The following is a 16,094-nucleotide window of genomic DNA, read 5'->3' as shown; positions in this document are numbered from 1 at the left end:
CTTGGCTGGGAAATTCTACTCCTGTAATTCATTGTCAGCATGGAATTTATGGCTTGGGATTCTCATCACATTATTGACAATAATAATCCTACTGCTTAGTTATGCAAAGTGGGGAGACTTTTTTCCTGTGTATTAACCATGCATAACTCAAATATTATGGCTTTATGGAAGAACATTGTACTCTGTAGAAGAATAGTAAATAAAACAGACAACTCATCTCGTTGAATGAAGTTGAAAAGAGGTTAAACAAGCTCAGATTCTTAAAAAGTGGAGGGAGAGAGAGCAAGTGAGAGAGAGAGAAAGAGAGAGAGAGAGAGGAGGAGGAGGGAGAGAGGGGAGGGAGAGGGGAGGGAGAGAGAGAATAAGAGTATATGGGGAGGACTGGTTTACATGAAGTAAGTAATTACAGATTATTTTAATTTTCTCCATACTTCCTGTCTCACAGGTGCCATGTCGTTTATATTTAACAATTATCTATTGAGCTTCTTACTGGGGAAAATGAATTTAAAAAAAAAAAAACTGGTAAGAGCCACACATCTGACTCCCATAGATTTGTGCTTTAAACCCAGGGTTGGCTGGCGCATAGGGAAAGTATGGCTGAGAGCTTCATCCCCTGAAAAGAGTTCTTTGGGCACCCCCTTCACCCCTGCACCCCCTATGCCCCCTTCACCCCCTGCACTCCTACACCCCCTGCACCCCTGCGCCCCTGCACCCCTTATACCCCTGCACCCCTGCACCCCCTGCACTCCTGCACCCTTTGCACCCCTGCACCCTTTGCACCCCTGCACCCCTTGCACTCCTGCAACCCTTGCACCCCTGCGCCCCTTGAACCCCTGCACTCCCTGCACCCCTGCACCCCTTGCACCCCTTGCACCCCTTGCACCCCTGCAACCCCTGTGCCCCTGTACCCCTGCACCGCTGCACCCCTTGCACCCCCTGCACCCTTGCACCCCCTACACCCCTTGCACCCCTGCATCCCTGCACCCCTTGCACTCCTGAACCCCTTGCACCCCTGTACCCCCTGTGCCCCTGCATCCCTGCACCCCCTGCACCCTCTGCACCCCCTGCACCCCTGTACACTCTACACCCCTTGCACACCTGCATCCCCTGTGCCCCCTGCACCCTTGTGGCCCCTGCACCCCCGGCACCCCCTGTACCCCTGCACCCTCTGCACTCCTTGCACCCCTGCACCCCCTGTACCCCCTGCACCCCTTGCATTCCTGCACCCCTTGGACCCCTGTATACCCTGTGTCCCCTGCACCCTCTGCACCCCTTGCACCCCTAAATCCGCTGTGCCCCTGCACCCCTTGCACCTGTACCCCTGCACCCCTTGCACACCCTGTAGCTCTTGCAGCCCTTGCAGCCCTTGCAGCCCTTGCAGCCCTTGCAGCCCTTGCAGCCCTTGCAGCCCTTGCAGCCCTTGCTTAGGAGGTTCAAAGAGTGAGACTAAAGACCTGTGAGTAAGCTACAGGTACCTTGGCCAAGGGGCCTGGCTGCTGGGTAAGTCAGTCGCAGTGAGGGAGGAGCTAATGGGGTGGCCATCCTGCAGGGTTGCTGTGTGAGAGGGACAAGAGGACATGCTGGCATCTCTACTCTTCTCCCAGGACCCACATCGTGGAAGCCATCACTCTGGCAAACACCATTGTGGGCCTCCTAACATTCATTATTATCATACTTAGAGATCATGTTTTCTCACTTTCTATTCTCTAAGATCATTCTTACATTCCTTAACTTGCTTTCGAGGCTTGCGGAAAGGACCCTGTCAGCACCTTGTTAAAGGGCAGGCTGGTTGTCAGGCACTCACTGACGAACGTATCCCTGGAAGTACTGTGAAGATCATACTACGCAGAGATCACGAAGAACGGGCAAGAGAGAGGAGAAACTGATTCCATTCTGAGATGTTGAATGACTCTGGCACACAGCAGAGCAGAGAGGGCTAAGAGCCTCTTTTTGAAGACAAGTGCTGACTCATGTTGAGAATGGACACTTCCCCAATGCCTGTCCCACACTGAAGACCAAGAATCCCCCTCAGCAACCCTCTTACCACAGCTCTGGGTGTTCAGGGGACCCCAACTTTGAGCAAACTTGACTACACAAAGAACACTCATATCAAAGTCTGTAGGGCAAGACAAGGAAGGAGAAATTTCGTATTTCCCATGTATCTTACACAGTCAAGGAATCAATAAAATAGTGGCTGATAAATTTTGTACATATATTCCTTCCATAGACACTGGCCAACGGAGCATCCATGATCCGTTTGGTCATGTGACTTAGGTTCTGTGGAAAGAAAGGCAAAACCAGGTTCTCTCTTTCAGGTTACAATGAAGCCTGTGGGATTCGGTGTTCCCGGCTGCTACAATTACAGGTAGTGTATAGGAGGGCTCAAACTTTGCTGGGGAGACAAGGACAGAAGTCCACAACAAAGACCCTGAGCAGAGGAGACCCACTTATGTGGTTTTTATCAAAGAATGATACTATGACAACAATTTTATTGTTTGGTTTTATATGGTTTAAGCTAGAGATGGGAGGAAGATAATCATTAAACTTTGGGAGCCTGGTGTTTTGTAAATTCTTTCCCTTGCTTTCTTAGTGAATTGTCAAGTTGTGGTCTTAGACAACAGTGAAGGTTGTTTCAGTCGCCCCAGACAAAGTGATTCAAGTATCTTATACTCCTTGCTACACCCATGTGCCATGTAAACTATGCCTCCATCACAGCACCGAATGAGAAACATTAAATAGAAGCTACTAGAAAAGAGGTGTTGCTAGTGACTACCGAAGGCAGAGGAAACCAAGCCGCCAAGCTGGGGTTCTTGAATCTGTCCTGAAGCCCTTCCCCATCGCCACACCCTCCCCATCACCACACCCTCCCCATCACCTTACCCTCAGGAGTTTTTCTCTGCTGATATCTTCCTGTGGCTTTAGAATATCTCTCTGTACCTCTACCTAATTTAACCAGTCTTCAATACTATTGCTAAACAAATCTTCCTAGAACAGTGATTTTTATGATTTTAACAGGAATGTGACTCTGAGCCTGGAATATTTTGTTTTCAACACCATGAGCAAGCTTATAGTCTCTAATATATATATATATATTATATATATATATATTATATATATTATATATATATGTATATTGTATATATACAATTGTATTGTATATGTGTATATATATGTATATTGTATATACTATATACAAAACAAACAATTATGAATCTACAACATGATCCCCATGGCCTGGGCAAGCTTCTTTGGTGATTCTTCAAGGAAGAGAACATTCTTAAATATTTTGGTCTACTCCTTACATCAATAACTTGTCAATTAATATAATTTTCTAACTCAACACACCTAAGTCACCAATAATTGAGGGCATTTTAAAATCATCTTCTCCACATATTCCAGAAATGTTCCTTACACACAGCAAACTGTTGATATGCATGTATCAATCAAACCATCAACTCTTTGAAAAAAAAGAACAATTTATACAATAAACTTGTATGTGAAATGCTTTCTTAAAGCAGTTGGAGAAAAATTATTATTTTAATAATAATTAAAATAAACCAAATTGTTACTAATTAGCTGTTGTATGAAATACAGTCAACATTTTGCCCTTGTCTGTGTTGACTGTCCTTCTCTGTCTCAACCAACAAAATCAAATCTACATCATTCTACTCTCTGTGTTTGATTTTGCCTTTAAAAATAATGAAAACATGTTTCATGTGAGAGGGGAAAAAGGCATAGTGATTAAAGGTAATGTTGGCCTTAGTTACCCAAATGTGTGCATTCCATCCAATCCTCAATTTCTTTGGTCCAGCAATCAATTATAGAGCATCTCCTATGAGCTGGGTCCTGCCTTTAGCTGCTGTGAGACCTAAGGTACAATGAGTGTTATTCAGAAAGACAGTTGAAGTCTTAGAGATATCCAAGGCTTATTTTTTCATGAAACTTACCTTTGTAGTGCAAAGAAACAATATAGGCAGTAAGGTCAAGGGAAAGGGGTGCGAGCCTTGACTTAAGCCAGCAGAGATGAGATCAGGAAAGAGAGAACATCTTCAGTGTGAAAGAAGAAAGCAATTCCCTGTGTTGTATTTAGAATGCTTTAATAAGAGAACATTGGAAACTGTGTGTTCTGTTGCCTTGGACCCTCAATAAACCATGTTGTACCATATGCTTGTGATCAAGTAAAATAATTACTGAACTGACAACAGCATCCATTTCCTGATTTTTCTATGCACACATGAATTGTCCTGGGGCTACACGTCTGGCAATTCTAAAGAGTTCAATCTAAGATTAAGTGAATTCACCCAAGTTCTGATGATGTAGATGGCAAGCAGAAGCTCTGTGGAAAGGATACTCCCAGCAAGACAGAGTTACATTTCTTAAGAACTCTTCTGATTCAAGGAGATTGGCAGATCTGCCCTTTAATTGGTATTTAGAGCTTCTCTCACTTTATCAAAATAACTGGGTGCCTAAAGTCTGTATGGGAACAACATCTTTAATCCCAGAGATTCCCCAGTACCTAGCCATAGTGCTTATGTGAGGGAGGGAAATAATGTTTGATGGGTTATATACAAATGTCTGGTTAGGTGAAAGAAGGGAAATGGATTAGTAAGTTATCAGCTAATAAGGAGAGGGGGGGGAGGAAAACAGAGAGAGAGGGAGAGGCAGAGGGAGAGGGAGAGGGGAGAGGTTGAGATGTTGAGGGAGAAGCTTCAGTCTAGGTGTAGGCAATGGAGTTAAAGGAAGGGAAGTCAATGAGAGACCTTTGTATCATGGCCACCACAGACCTAGACATGCCCTTCCTCGTTAACATTTCAAAACAAACAAACAAACAAAAAACAACATCTGTTATGTTCCATTCCACTTTTAAACAAGTAGTTTTAAAAACTATAGTTTCACATCTCAAGAAAAATGAAGACTTATTGGGGCCTGAACAGACAATTATGGAAGCAGAAGAAAACAAGTTTCCATTGTTCAGACACAGGGAGACGCCCTAGATTTCTTTCAGTAAAACAAAGTGCCAGAGACAAGTCTTTAAAAGGAGGAAGGTTGATTCTGGCTCCGTTTCAGAGGTCTCAGCCCTTGTTGGTTACATGGCTCCTTCAGCCATGGAAGGTGGAATGTGGTGGTGAGAGCATGGGTAGAACTCTGTCACTCAAATACAGTGGGTAGGAAGAAACAGAGAAGGGACCCAACTTCCCCCACACCCATCCCAGGACACATCCATCCCAGGACACGCCCATCCCAGGACACATCCACGTCAGGACACACCCATCCCAGGACACACCCATTCTAAGACACATCCATCCCAGGGCACGCCCATTCCAGGACACACTCACCCCAGGACACATCCACCCCAGGACACGCCTATCCCAGGACATGCCCACCTCAGGACACACCTATCCCAGGACACGCCCATCCCAGAACACGCCCATCGCAGATCATACTCAAGGCAAGAAGGAACTACCACTATGGAGCTCTGTTCTGTTAAATCACAGGTGCCCAGACACAGATATCATTTCACTGTGACTTACTAAATGTTGAATGTGGCAAAGAAGCAAATCATAGAAAATAAAATTTACAGATGATTAAAAAAATAATTTGCATTTGCTCTTTATCTTTATTAGTTGGAGGTCCTTCAGTTTTACAATTTTATTTTTACAGTTTTTCTGATTTGTGTTCTGGCTGCTGTTTTAGTCAGGGTTTCTATTCCTGCACAAACATCATGACCATGAAGCAAGTTGGGGAGGAAAGGGTTTATTCAGCTTACACTTTCCACACCTGCTGTTCATCACCAAAGGAAGTGAGGACTGGAACTCAAGCAGATCAGGAAGCAGGAGCTGATGCAGAGGCCATGGAGGGATGTTCCTTACTGGCTTGCTTCCCCTGGCTTGCTCAGTCTGCTCTCTTATAGAACCCAAGACTACCAGCCCAGGGATGGCACCACCCACAAGGGGCCCTTCCCCCCTTGATAAGTAATTGAGAAAATGCCTCACAGCTGGATCTCATAGAGGCGTTTCCTCAAGGGAGGCTCCTTTCTCTGTGATAACTCCAGCCTGTGTCAAGTTGACACAAAACCACCCAGTACAGCTGCATTACAGAACAAAACAGATGAGATATACATGTGAAAATCTAACTAAATCACTTCTCAAATTCTGTTAGTCTCCAGTCCAGCATCCAAAGTTGACAGGACAACGTGGAACACATCAGAGCACATGGTCCAGTTTCTTTTATTGTACCTTAACATTTGATTTTTATTATTATAGTATAATCACATCACTTCCCCCTTCCCTTTCGTCCTCAAGCCCCCTCATATATTTACCCTGATCTTTTTCAAATTCATGACTCCTTTTCTTTAATCATTGGCTCTCTCTCTCTCTCTCTCTCTCTCACACACACACACACACGTGTGTGTGTGTGTGTGTGTGTGTGTGTGTGTGTTGCTATAGAATACAATCTGCTCAGTCCGTATCCTTATCCTTATCCTTGTGTTTTCAGGGCTGACTATTTAGTATTGGATGATCAGTTGGCATGTTCTTTCCTAGGAAATCTCTGAGCATTCTGCATTCAAGTTAACATGTCTGTTGACATCTTCCTTGTTCGGGTCATGTTTAGGCATCCATGTTAGTGAAGTCCCATGAATGTAACTTTTCTAACACCCATAGAACACACACAATCTCTCAACCAATTTCCTGGTCCTCAGGTTTTTGTCATCTTTCTGCCTCCTTTCCCCAGTGCATTGTAAGCCATTGGTGCAGGAGTTGTGTTGCAAATTTGCATCTTGGTGTCAGATTTCATTTTATTTACAAGTTGACTCCTTTGTCTAGGAAACCTCAAAAATGCCTGAGACTTCATAGAAGCATCACTAGGCATTATTAAATGCAATAGAAAGTTTAAAAGTTTAGTTTGAAAATAAAATCATTTTTAGATTTCCTTTAAGATCATGTATCCACTTAATGTCTGATGAAACAAAGTTATTAAGAATTCTATGCCTAGTATTCTCAAGTAAGATCAAAACATTTTCCTTCATAATTCTTCAGATTAGCTCAGGTCTAGATATCACTAACTTTGTAATTCTGACCTCCACACCCATCCCCCAACTCTGTTATTTTTAAAAGTTGGCTAATGTAAGATTTGCAAAGATAACAGACTTGAATCTTACTGTCGTTGAATCTTGCCGTTGTTGAGGTACTCTTGTATGTGCTCTCACTGGTTTCACTAACAGGAAAGCTAATGATATTCCATTAGTGCTCTACTTTGCCTCAACCGAACGCCTCTAAATTCTTCTGCCCTGGTGTGTTTGGCAAACATGGTGCCTGAGTCACATCCTTATCATTACCATATTCATAATAGTTACTATAAAATTATTTGCAGAATAAAGATCACTCTCTGCTGTGGGAGTGAAAGGTCAAGCAGTCCCATTTTAGGCACAAAGTGAGGTCATTCTAACCTCAGCTTCAGTGGAGGTTCACTCTAGGCTGACCTGGTCTACAATGGACCCCCATGAGCACTGACACGCAGCTGGAGTCAAGGATACCTACTCTGGGATGAACTTGAAAAGTGGAAGTCATGTTGTGCATTTCTTGATTCCTTTCTGAAACAACACTTTAGGACACATTCTTCCACTGGGGCATCATCTCTACATCACGTGAAATGACAAAGTTATGAAAAATGGTGACAGGCAATGTCAGGTGCAGGCTGGAGAGCCTCTGGCAGATTCAAGAAATTCTCCTTTTGTGATTGGGCTACCTCACTTAGGATGATATTTTCCAGTTCCAACCATTTTCCTAAAAATTTCATGAATTCATTGTTATTAATTGCTGAGTAGTATTCCATTGTATAAATATACACATTTCTGTATCCATTCTTCCACTGAGGGACATCCAGCTTCTGGCTATTATAAATACACATGGAATGCAATCACTGATAAGTGGATATTAATTAGCCCAGAAGCTCTGAATACTCAAGACACAATTAGCATAACAAATGATTTCCAAAAAGAAGGAAGGAGAGGGCCCTGGTCCTGGAAAGGCTTGATCCAGCATTGTAGGTAATTACCAGGACAAAGAAATGGGAGGGGGTGATTGGGGAATGGGCAGAGGGAAGAGGGCTTATGGGACATATGGGGAGGGGGGGAACCTGGAAATGGGAAAGCATTTGGAATGTAAACAAAGAATATAGAAAATTTAAAAAAAAAAGAAATTCTGCTTCTGGAGTTAAAGGTTCTCCATCTGAGTGTTGGTTAAGATTCTGAAGTTTTTTTAAGCACATTCCAAACCATTTGGTTTACCTACTGGTAAGGATCTGCATTGAAATTATAGTTTAAAAGAAAATATCAATTATTCTAAATATCAAAATAAAAATAACTCATCTTCAAAGTATTTGTTTTTGTTGTTATAGCTGAGTATGTAAAGAGTTTCTATCTAGTTTATCTCGGCCAAATGGAGTGAGTTCTAAGTTGAATGTTCCTTCCAGAAGCTTTCTTTCTTGTCATGATATAATGACAAACGAAGAGTTCTTGTGGAGTAAGGCAGATCTGATTAAATCCAAGTTCTGTAACTTACTATCAGTGTCATCTTTGAAGATCTCTTCTCAAATACTTAGTTTATTCAATACTAAAAAAGAACTAATGTATACTCAAGTCTGACTATCGATCTATGTATCTATCACCTATCATTCATCTATATTTATCATCATCTGTCTATCAGCTATCTATCCTGTGTGTGTCCATGTCGAAATATCTGCTTACTTCATTTTCAACCTTCTTCAAAGATCACACCCTGAGACAGGTCAAGCTCATGTGACTCTTCTCTGGGTGTCAAGCCAAGGGTTGACACACTGTCCAATTCTCCGTCCCTTTAGGGATGGCCACTTTCTGACCACTTGAAAGCATGCAAAGCATTTTACAGTGTTAGCCTATGAAAAAAAGAGAGCTAGCATTCAGTCATTTAAGTATTTTAATTTAACTAAAACCGTTTTTCATTGCAATGTAAGACAAAACTGAAAAACAGTTCCAATCTTGAAAGATACTTTGCCTAAGTGGTACAGCAGAGCATGGCATTTCCGTTCATTGGACATCAGCCTCTGTACTTTACCCTGCCTTCAGACACTCACCAAGCACCTCTGGGCTTTGTTGCTTAAAAAATACTAGTTTCTTATTTTCCATGGGTTTGACTTGCTGTGAGATTTCTTTCCATTATCTTCTTTGTTGACACTGAACTCTTATAAACATAAAATGTGACTTAGCTTTTGTCTTCTTCTCTCTTTGAAATTTTACAAGCAGTGATAACATTCCCATACCAAAGGCAATTTGTTTGGAGTTTGTGACAATGCATTTTACCATGTCCTAGAGTATTCCCTGGTGTGAGGGTCTCCCACTCTAGCTGCAGTGGAGAGGGGTGCTATGACAACACAGGGAGTCAGACACATGTCCCAACTTCTCCTAATTTTTTTTTCAGTTTTACAAATATACAGCCTTTATGTGAAATAGGGCTGGACCTTGCCATTTATGTCCAAATAAATAATATCGATAGCTGCTTGATTGCAGAGATTGACAAAATATGCATGATGCAGAGGCAGCTAAGACATTATTCAACAGATTATCTACTGTCTAAATATCTACCAGCTATTTTCATCTGTCGTTTATTTATATATCATCTGTAACTATATAGCTGTAATCTATTTGTCACCTATTTATCTATTCTATATCTATCGCATCTAGTTTCCTGCCATGTAACTATCATCTTCCAATAACCTATCTGTCACTTCTATGATTCATTATGCATCTATCACCTGTCTTGTATCTATCACATCTACCTATCACATCTCTATCATCTATCTATCTATCTATCTATCTATCTATCTATCTATCATGTATTTCTATCTATATATCTATAATGTATTTCTATCAATCATCTATGTGTATGTGTGTGCACATGCATATCCATATCAAAGTATCTGCTTGCTTTATTCCAGAGAGCACACACTGAGACAGATGAAGCTCCTGTGACTGTATCTTCTCCTCTGGGCACCAAGCAGAGAGCAGAAACACTGCATAATTCTCCTTCCCTTCAGGGCATAGCAGGCCATTTTCTGACCACTTGGAAGCTTGCAAAGCATTGTCCTGGGGCTGCCTGAGGTTCTTCTCAGAGCATTGTGGAAACAACACCTGTGTCTCCAGAGCAACCCTGAGTTAATATGATTGGCCCTCTATTCCTAGAGAATGCCTGGAGTGGTGAGGCCGGAATGGGCTGGGACTGACTTAGGATCAAACTGGCTTCTTCAGAAAGGCAATGAGAAAATTAGGGTTTCAGAAATGGAGCTCAGAAGGCTCGTGTGTGCCCTCTTCTTCTGCAGAGTTTCTTCTGTGGCTTCTGTGTCAAACAGACCTCCTGTCTCTTCTGAAGCACGTCAAGTCACAAGGGTGTGACGGGCACTTAACCTCTCCCCTTCGTGGCTTATAATCTGAGTAGCAATGTCAAGAGAAAAGGTGAAGAAGGATTAGGTTTTGGTCTTGCAATTTTTGGTTCTATGACCTTGTATGTTTCCCATACACACAATACATACAATACAAAAGTTTGGTGTAAGGCTCAAATGAAACAGATAACAGGTAGAACTTTTCCACGTCAGATGGGTGATGCATGTTTACTATCGAAGCCATCAGTATTTATGCAGACTGCTCAGGAAATAAAGGAGTGAGTGAAGGATTAGCTTGGCTCCCACCCACCCCTATCCACATTCAATGGGGTAGAAAAGTCTCCATAAACTTATCACTGACACTTCAAGAGTCAGGGTAGGAATACAAGCATGAAGATCCTGTCAGTGCAAATTCAGGCTAATTATCCCTCCCAAGCATTTGTTGGTACAGCCCATTTGCTTGGCACTGCTACAGATGCCAGAGATTCATAATGCCGTGTGAATGTTGTCAACCACTGATCTTCTCCTCTAATCTCTTCCAGGAATTTCTACTACATCACAATGTTGCGGGACCCAGTGTCACGTTACCTGAGCGAATGGAAACATGTCCAGAGAGGGGCCACATGGAAAACCTCTCTCCATATGTGTGATGGAAGGAGCCCCACCCCAGATGAGCTGCCTACCTGCTATCCTGGGGATGACTGGTCGGGGGTCAGCTTGCGGGAGTTCATGGATTGTAGCTACAACCTGGCCAACAACCGCCAAGTGCGCATGCTGGCTGACCTCAGCCTGGTGGGCTGCTACAACCTGACTTTTATGAATGAGAGTGAGCGGAATGCCATCCTGCTGCAGAGCGCTAAGAACAATCTCAAGAACATGGCCTTCTTTGGGCTCACTGAATTCCAGAGGAAGACGCAGTTTCTCTTTGAAAGGACATTCAACCTCAAGTTCATCTCTCCTTTCACACAGTTCAACATCACACGGGCTTCCAACGTGGACATCAATGATGGTGCCCGTCAGCACATCGAGGAGCTGAATTTCCTGGACATGCAGCTTTATGAGTACGCGAAGGATCTCTTCCAGCAACGCTACCATCACACCAAACAGCTAGAGCACCAGAGAGACCGCCAAAAGAGGCGTGAGGAACGGCGGCTTCAGCGAGAGCACAGAACACATCGGTGGCCCAAAGAGGATAGGGCCATAGAGGGGACAGTGACTGAGGACTACAACAGCCAGGTGGTTAGATGGTGACCCTCTGCCTGCTCCTTTTTATGAATGGGAAGAAGCAGGCCCCTCCTCCTTCTCTTGGATTACGTGGAAGAAGTCAGACCATGAGGAGGGCCTTTGGCTTTATGTGACATAATTTGGAAACCTGCTTCCTCTTTGTCTTCATTTTCAATCCAGCTGGAGATTTTCCATCCTGTTCTCCTTCTTTTCTAGACATTTTCTGATCACTGATATTAAGTGTGGGGCAGAAATATATCAGAAAGACCACTATAGAGGGGGTCAGGAAAGAGGTTTAAAAAAGGAGAAAGTTTGTAGTATCTTTGCCACTCCCAATGGGTCAGTTTGGGAACCTGGAACCCACAGAAGCACACAGGAAAAGCAAACCCGTGGTTTGGATGCTCTGCTGAATGCAGCATGCTCCACCCAACAGGACTTTGGTCTGTTTATCGAAAGAGAGAAAGATCCTCTTGTCCTTGGATGATCCTCTCACCCAGTTCTGAATTTGGGAACCGTTCACATGAGGTTTAAATCATGAATAACATGGTTCATCTCCACAGCTGTTTTTAAACAAAATTACTATAATATTGACCATAGCTAGAGACCACTAGACTACAACCTCTGAGATCAAAGCCCTAAGTCACACATGTCCTCTCTACCTTTTAGGGAACAAGGAGTAGACACATGGCAGGGCTGATCGCGGCCCCGAGAAATAAACACTGGCGGGCTATCTCGGGGAGTACACTCATTTAGTAATGGCCAACGAGACTGCACTTTACTACTGTTCATCTTCCAGATAAAGAATAAATAAAAAATTAAAAAAGCAAGAGCAAGGAAACCAGGAGGAAAGCCTCCATTTTAAACTAGCTTTAGGACCTTAGCTGTTGAAAGAAGGGCAGACTTTGATCTTTGTGGAGCAGAGACCTCCTCAGCCAGATTTGGAATTCTGCTATCACAAAAGAAAAGATGTTGACAAAGAACTTGGCTTAAAGGACAGGAGCTAAAACAATGAGTACATGTAATACATTCCAGGTCAATAAATGAATGGGACCAGGAGATTCAGCATGGCGTTCAAGAGACCATTATATCCGGGGGTTCAGAAGGATGCTGCACCTGACATTTGCGGTGTCTCTAAACTGCTATCTTCCTACATGATTATTGCCTCTTCTATGGCTACAACCAGATAACCAAGCTACTGTGTACAAAACTGGACTAAAAATATGCTGCATTGTCCTAGTCTCCTTGGTTCTACCCATTCCATCCATAGCAGCAATCACTACTCTGGAAAGGAATAGGGAGGGGGGATAGAAAATCTTCAGCTCACATTCACCCAGAAGATCAGAAAGGGTAGAAGTCTTACAACACACTGATAAGATCAGTCCTTTTAAGCAGCCAAAGGCCAAAGGCTTGAGACACCTACATCAGATCCGAAAGCCGAAAGCCTATTTCATTGATGTCCTACACATTTGATATTTAAGCCAGCTTTACATAAGCCACTTCTCGGCCTTAAGAATGTATTCCCTGGGGCTGAAAAGCCATCATGGCCCAGTATTTATGGAGTGCCTGATGCAGGGGAGCCAGCATCTCTTGTAGATTCCAGTGCAGAAGTGGTTTGGGTATCTCTCTCATTACGATTGGCATCCACTGTTTGGCAGGGAATGACAGCAGTGGATGGCCTTCTTGTATCGTGTTCTAAGAGAAGCCCCATGCTGCTCCTTGACTATATCCAGACTAACCAGGTAGATATTGCTAGTCTTCATTATATAGCTGAGAAAATGAAGACCACAGATGAAATGAGGTTTCCATGGAGATCACAAGATAGACCTGACTGTGTGCAAAGTACCTGATCCATATCTATGTTGTGCTTTGCATGCAGGGCAGATCTTCCTGACATTTATATTGGAAGCCAGGTGTTATTAGCCTGAAGTACTTGTCCCTGATCCACAAAGGTGACATGATGCGATGAGACTACACTTGCAGTGACCCTGAGCCTTTCTCCTCAGGGCAAGTCTCGCCTAGTCTCCATCACACTAGTGAGCTGGAGAGGTGGATGACTTCTTTGGCAACTGTAACTTTTGAGCTACACACAGATATGACTTTAAAGTGGACAATTAACTATGGCTATTTAGTTGGTAGAGATGAGACCTCTCAAAACATATGCAGGTCTTTATGATGAGGACTCTGGAAGAGCAGGGCGGGAAGGGGACAGGAGGCACATTCACCTGTTAAGATTCAATAGTCTGTCACAAAGGGAAACCTAAAAACTTTGCCTCTTCCATCAGCTGTGTGTATGATAAACACACACACACACACACACACACACACACACACCTTCAGTATTTTTCAAGTAGAAAATCAAAACAGACTAGAAAGCATCAGATTGATTCTTTTAAACTTACTGTACATGTTGGCAAGGACTCCTTGGAGGCAGCCCCTGCTACCTTCACATTATTATTCCTCTGGGACCTTGGGGATTATATCAAAAGGCTCCCTGACACCTCACTGCTGAGTGCACAGGGCATGGCCTTCCCTCTAGATGAGAGCAGAGAGCAAGATGATGTGAAAAGGAGACACCATCTTCATGTTGCCCTCGGGCCAGTGCTAAGTGAATTGGAAAGACTAGCATGGCCTCTGCGCCCATATGGCTCCATTTGGGAGCATCACAGTTGTCCTGTGCCCAGGGTCCTGCACGGACAGAAGTGGAGAGGTGGGATGTAGAGTGTTCTCTGGAGGTGTAATGCCAAGCTCCACAGTGGGCGCTGCGGTAGGAATCAATGACAGGCCCAGGAAGCTAAGGATGTGTGGGAAGTCTCGTATCTCCAAGCACATCAACTCTGACTGCACAGATTCCCAAAACCTCCAGAGCAGAAGAACAACCCCTAGGTTATCCCCACTTCCTGTGACTCTTGCAGGTCTAGTCAGGCATTCCCTTCTCTTGGCAGAAATAGCATGAAGAAGTGGATTGGCATATGTGTGGTGGTGGTGGTGGTGATGGTGGTGGTGGTGGTGGTGATGGTGGTGATGTGGTGGTGGTGGTGGTCGTGGTAGTGGTGGTGGTGGTGGTGGTGGTGGTGGTGTGTGTGTGTGTGTGTGTGTGTGTGAGTAAGTGTGTGTGTTCGCAGTTTGGGGAAGTGTAGGGGGTGTCTGTTTACATATTATGAGATTCTATATGTCTGTCTGTCCACGTTTTTTATTGTGTGTGTGTGTGTGTGTGTGTGTGTGTGTGTGTGTGTGCCACACACATTTTATTCACATTTTGTGAATGGACATTTTGTTAATGGAGACACTTTTTGTCTCCTAGTTTCCTTGATACTGGAGAAAATAACCGATAACTTTACCAAATCAATCTTGGCAACAGTTAAAGCAAATTATGAGTTACTAAAAACACGAAGATGTTTCTTTATCAAAAACGTATTCAAAAGTTTGAAGTAAAAGCCTTCATTTAGTCAGAACATTGGCACAAATGAGTGGAGAATGAACTAATACTCTCTTCTTGCCCCTTTGTCCTAACATGGCATCGACCTCCTGGCCCATGGTGGCTGCTGTAGCCACAGCCATCTTTCCTTCTCTTCAGATAGTGTTGTTGAAGTGGAGGGAATTGCAGATTCTGCTTACAGTCCTGTCTCAATGGCTAGAATCTAAACATTAGCCACATCTAGCTGCAGAGAAAACTAGAAAAGGTATTTATGATTCATTTCCAGCTCTCTTGATAAATGGGGGAGATCCGTTGTTAAAGAAATAATGGAAAATTAATACTGGTAAAACTATTAGTCCATAAGTATAAAAGGAAATTAAAAGAAAACCCAAGTCCTTTTCAATGCTGTATGTTTTCTCATCAGTTTGTCATAAGAAGGACAAGATTGACATTTGCTGTGTCAGTATTTAATGCTGTTCAGAGATTTCTGTATCTCATTTGGTCTGCCTACATTCTGATACGCTGGCTGGCATTTTCATTCTCTTACACTTGATCGTTTGGAAGGAGGATTTGGAGATGCTTAGAGGACTCCCAGTTCTTGTTGATTTACAGGAAAGTTGCTCAGAGCCCCTGGCCTTTCAGTCTTGGAGTTTTCCCACTACTGCATCCTGCCTGGCATCAGTACTGGGACCGGGAATTGCAAAAATGTGAAATCTAAATCTTTATTGATTTCTGTCTCTTTTTTTCAACTCATTGTAGAGCTGCAGTGACCTAGAAAATGCTATGGACCTGTCTAGTCTAGTGTACTCTCAGCTCTGCCCCCAGCGATGGGGCCTCTCACTAGAGAGAAATGTTCAGATAGTGTAGTAGAGGGGAGTCTGAGCACAGCACATGAATTCAGGGGAGACACGCAAACACCTCTAGCCGTGTGCCAACCCTATTCCACCCCAAACAACCCAATATGCAGACTGAGGGGATAAACATACAATGCCAATGGGGCGCTCAGCCTTCCAGAAATTCAGGATCAGTAGCTGAGCACTAG

General features: G+C 43.4%; 1 protein-coding gene across 1 annotated transcript in view; it reads left to right on the top strand.

Annotated features, from left to right (window-relative positions):
- The window catches only part of Hs6st3 (heparan sulfate 6-O-sulfotransferase 3), a 733,929-nt gene extending 722,265 nt beyond the window's left edge, over positions 1–11,664 (top strand). The window contains exon 2 of the mRNA XM_052190644.1: positions 10,956–11,664. Coding sequence (XP_052046604.1) covers positions 10,956–11,664 — 709 coding nt within the window. The remainder of the gene's footprint in view (positions 1–10,955) is intronic.
- The last annotated feature ends 4,430 nt before the right edge of the window (positions 11,665–16,094 follow it).

This window comes from Apodemus sylvaticus, chromosome 8, assembly GCF_947179515.1.
Source record: "Apodemus sylvaticus chromosome 8, mApoSyl1.1, whole genome shotgun sequence".
Lineage (NCBI taxonomy): Eukaryota > Metazoa > Chordata > Mammalia > Rodentia > Muridae > Apodemus > Apodemus sylvaticus.
The sequence above is the reverse complement of the archived record's forward strand: the minus strand, read 5'-3'. Positions and strand labels throughout refer to the sequence as shown.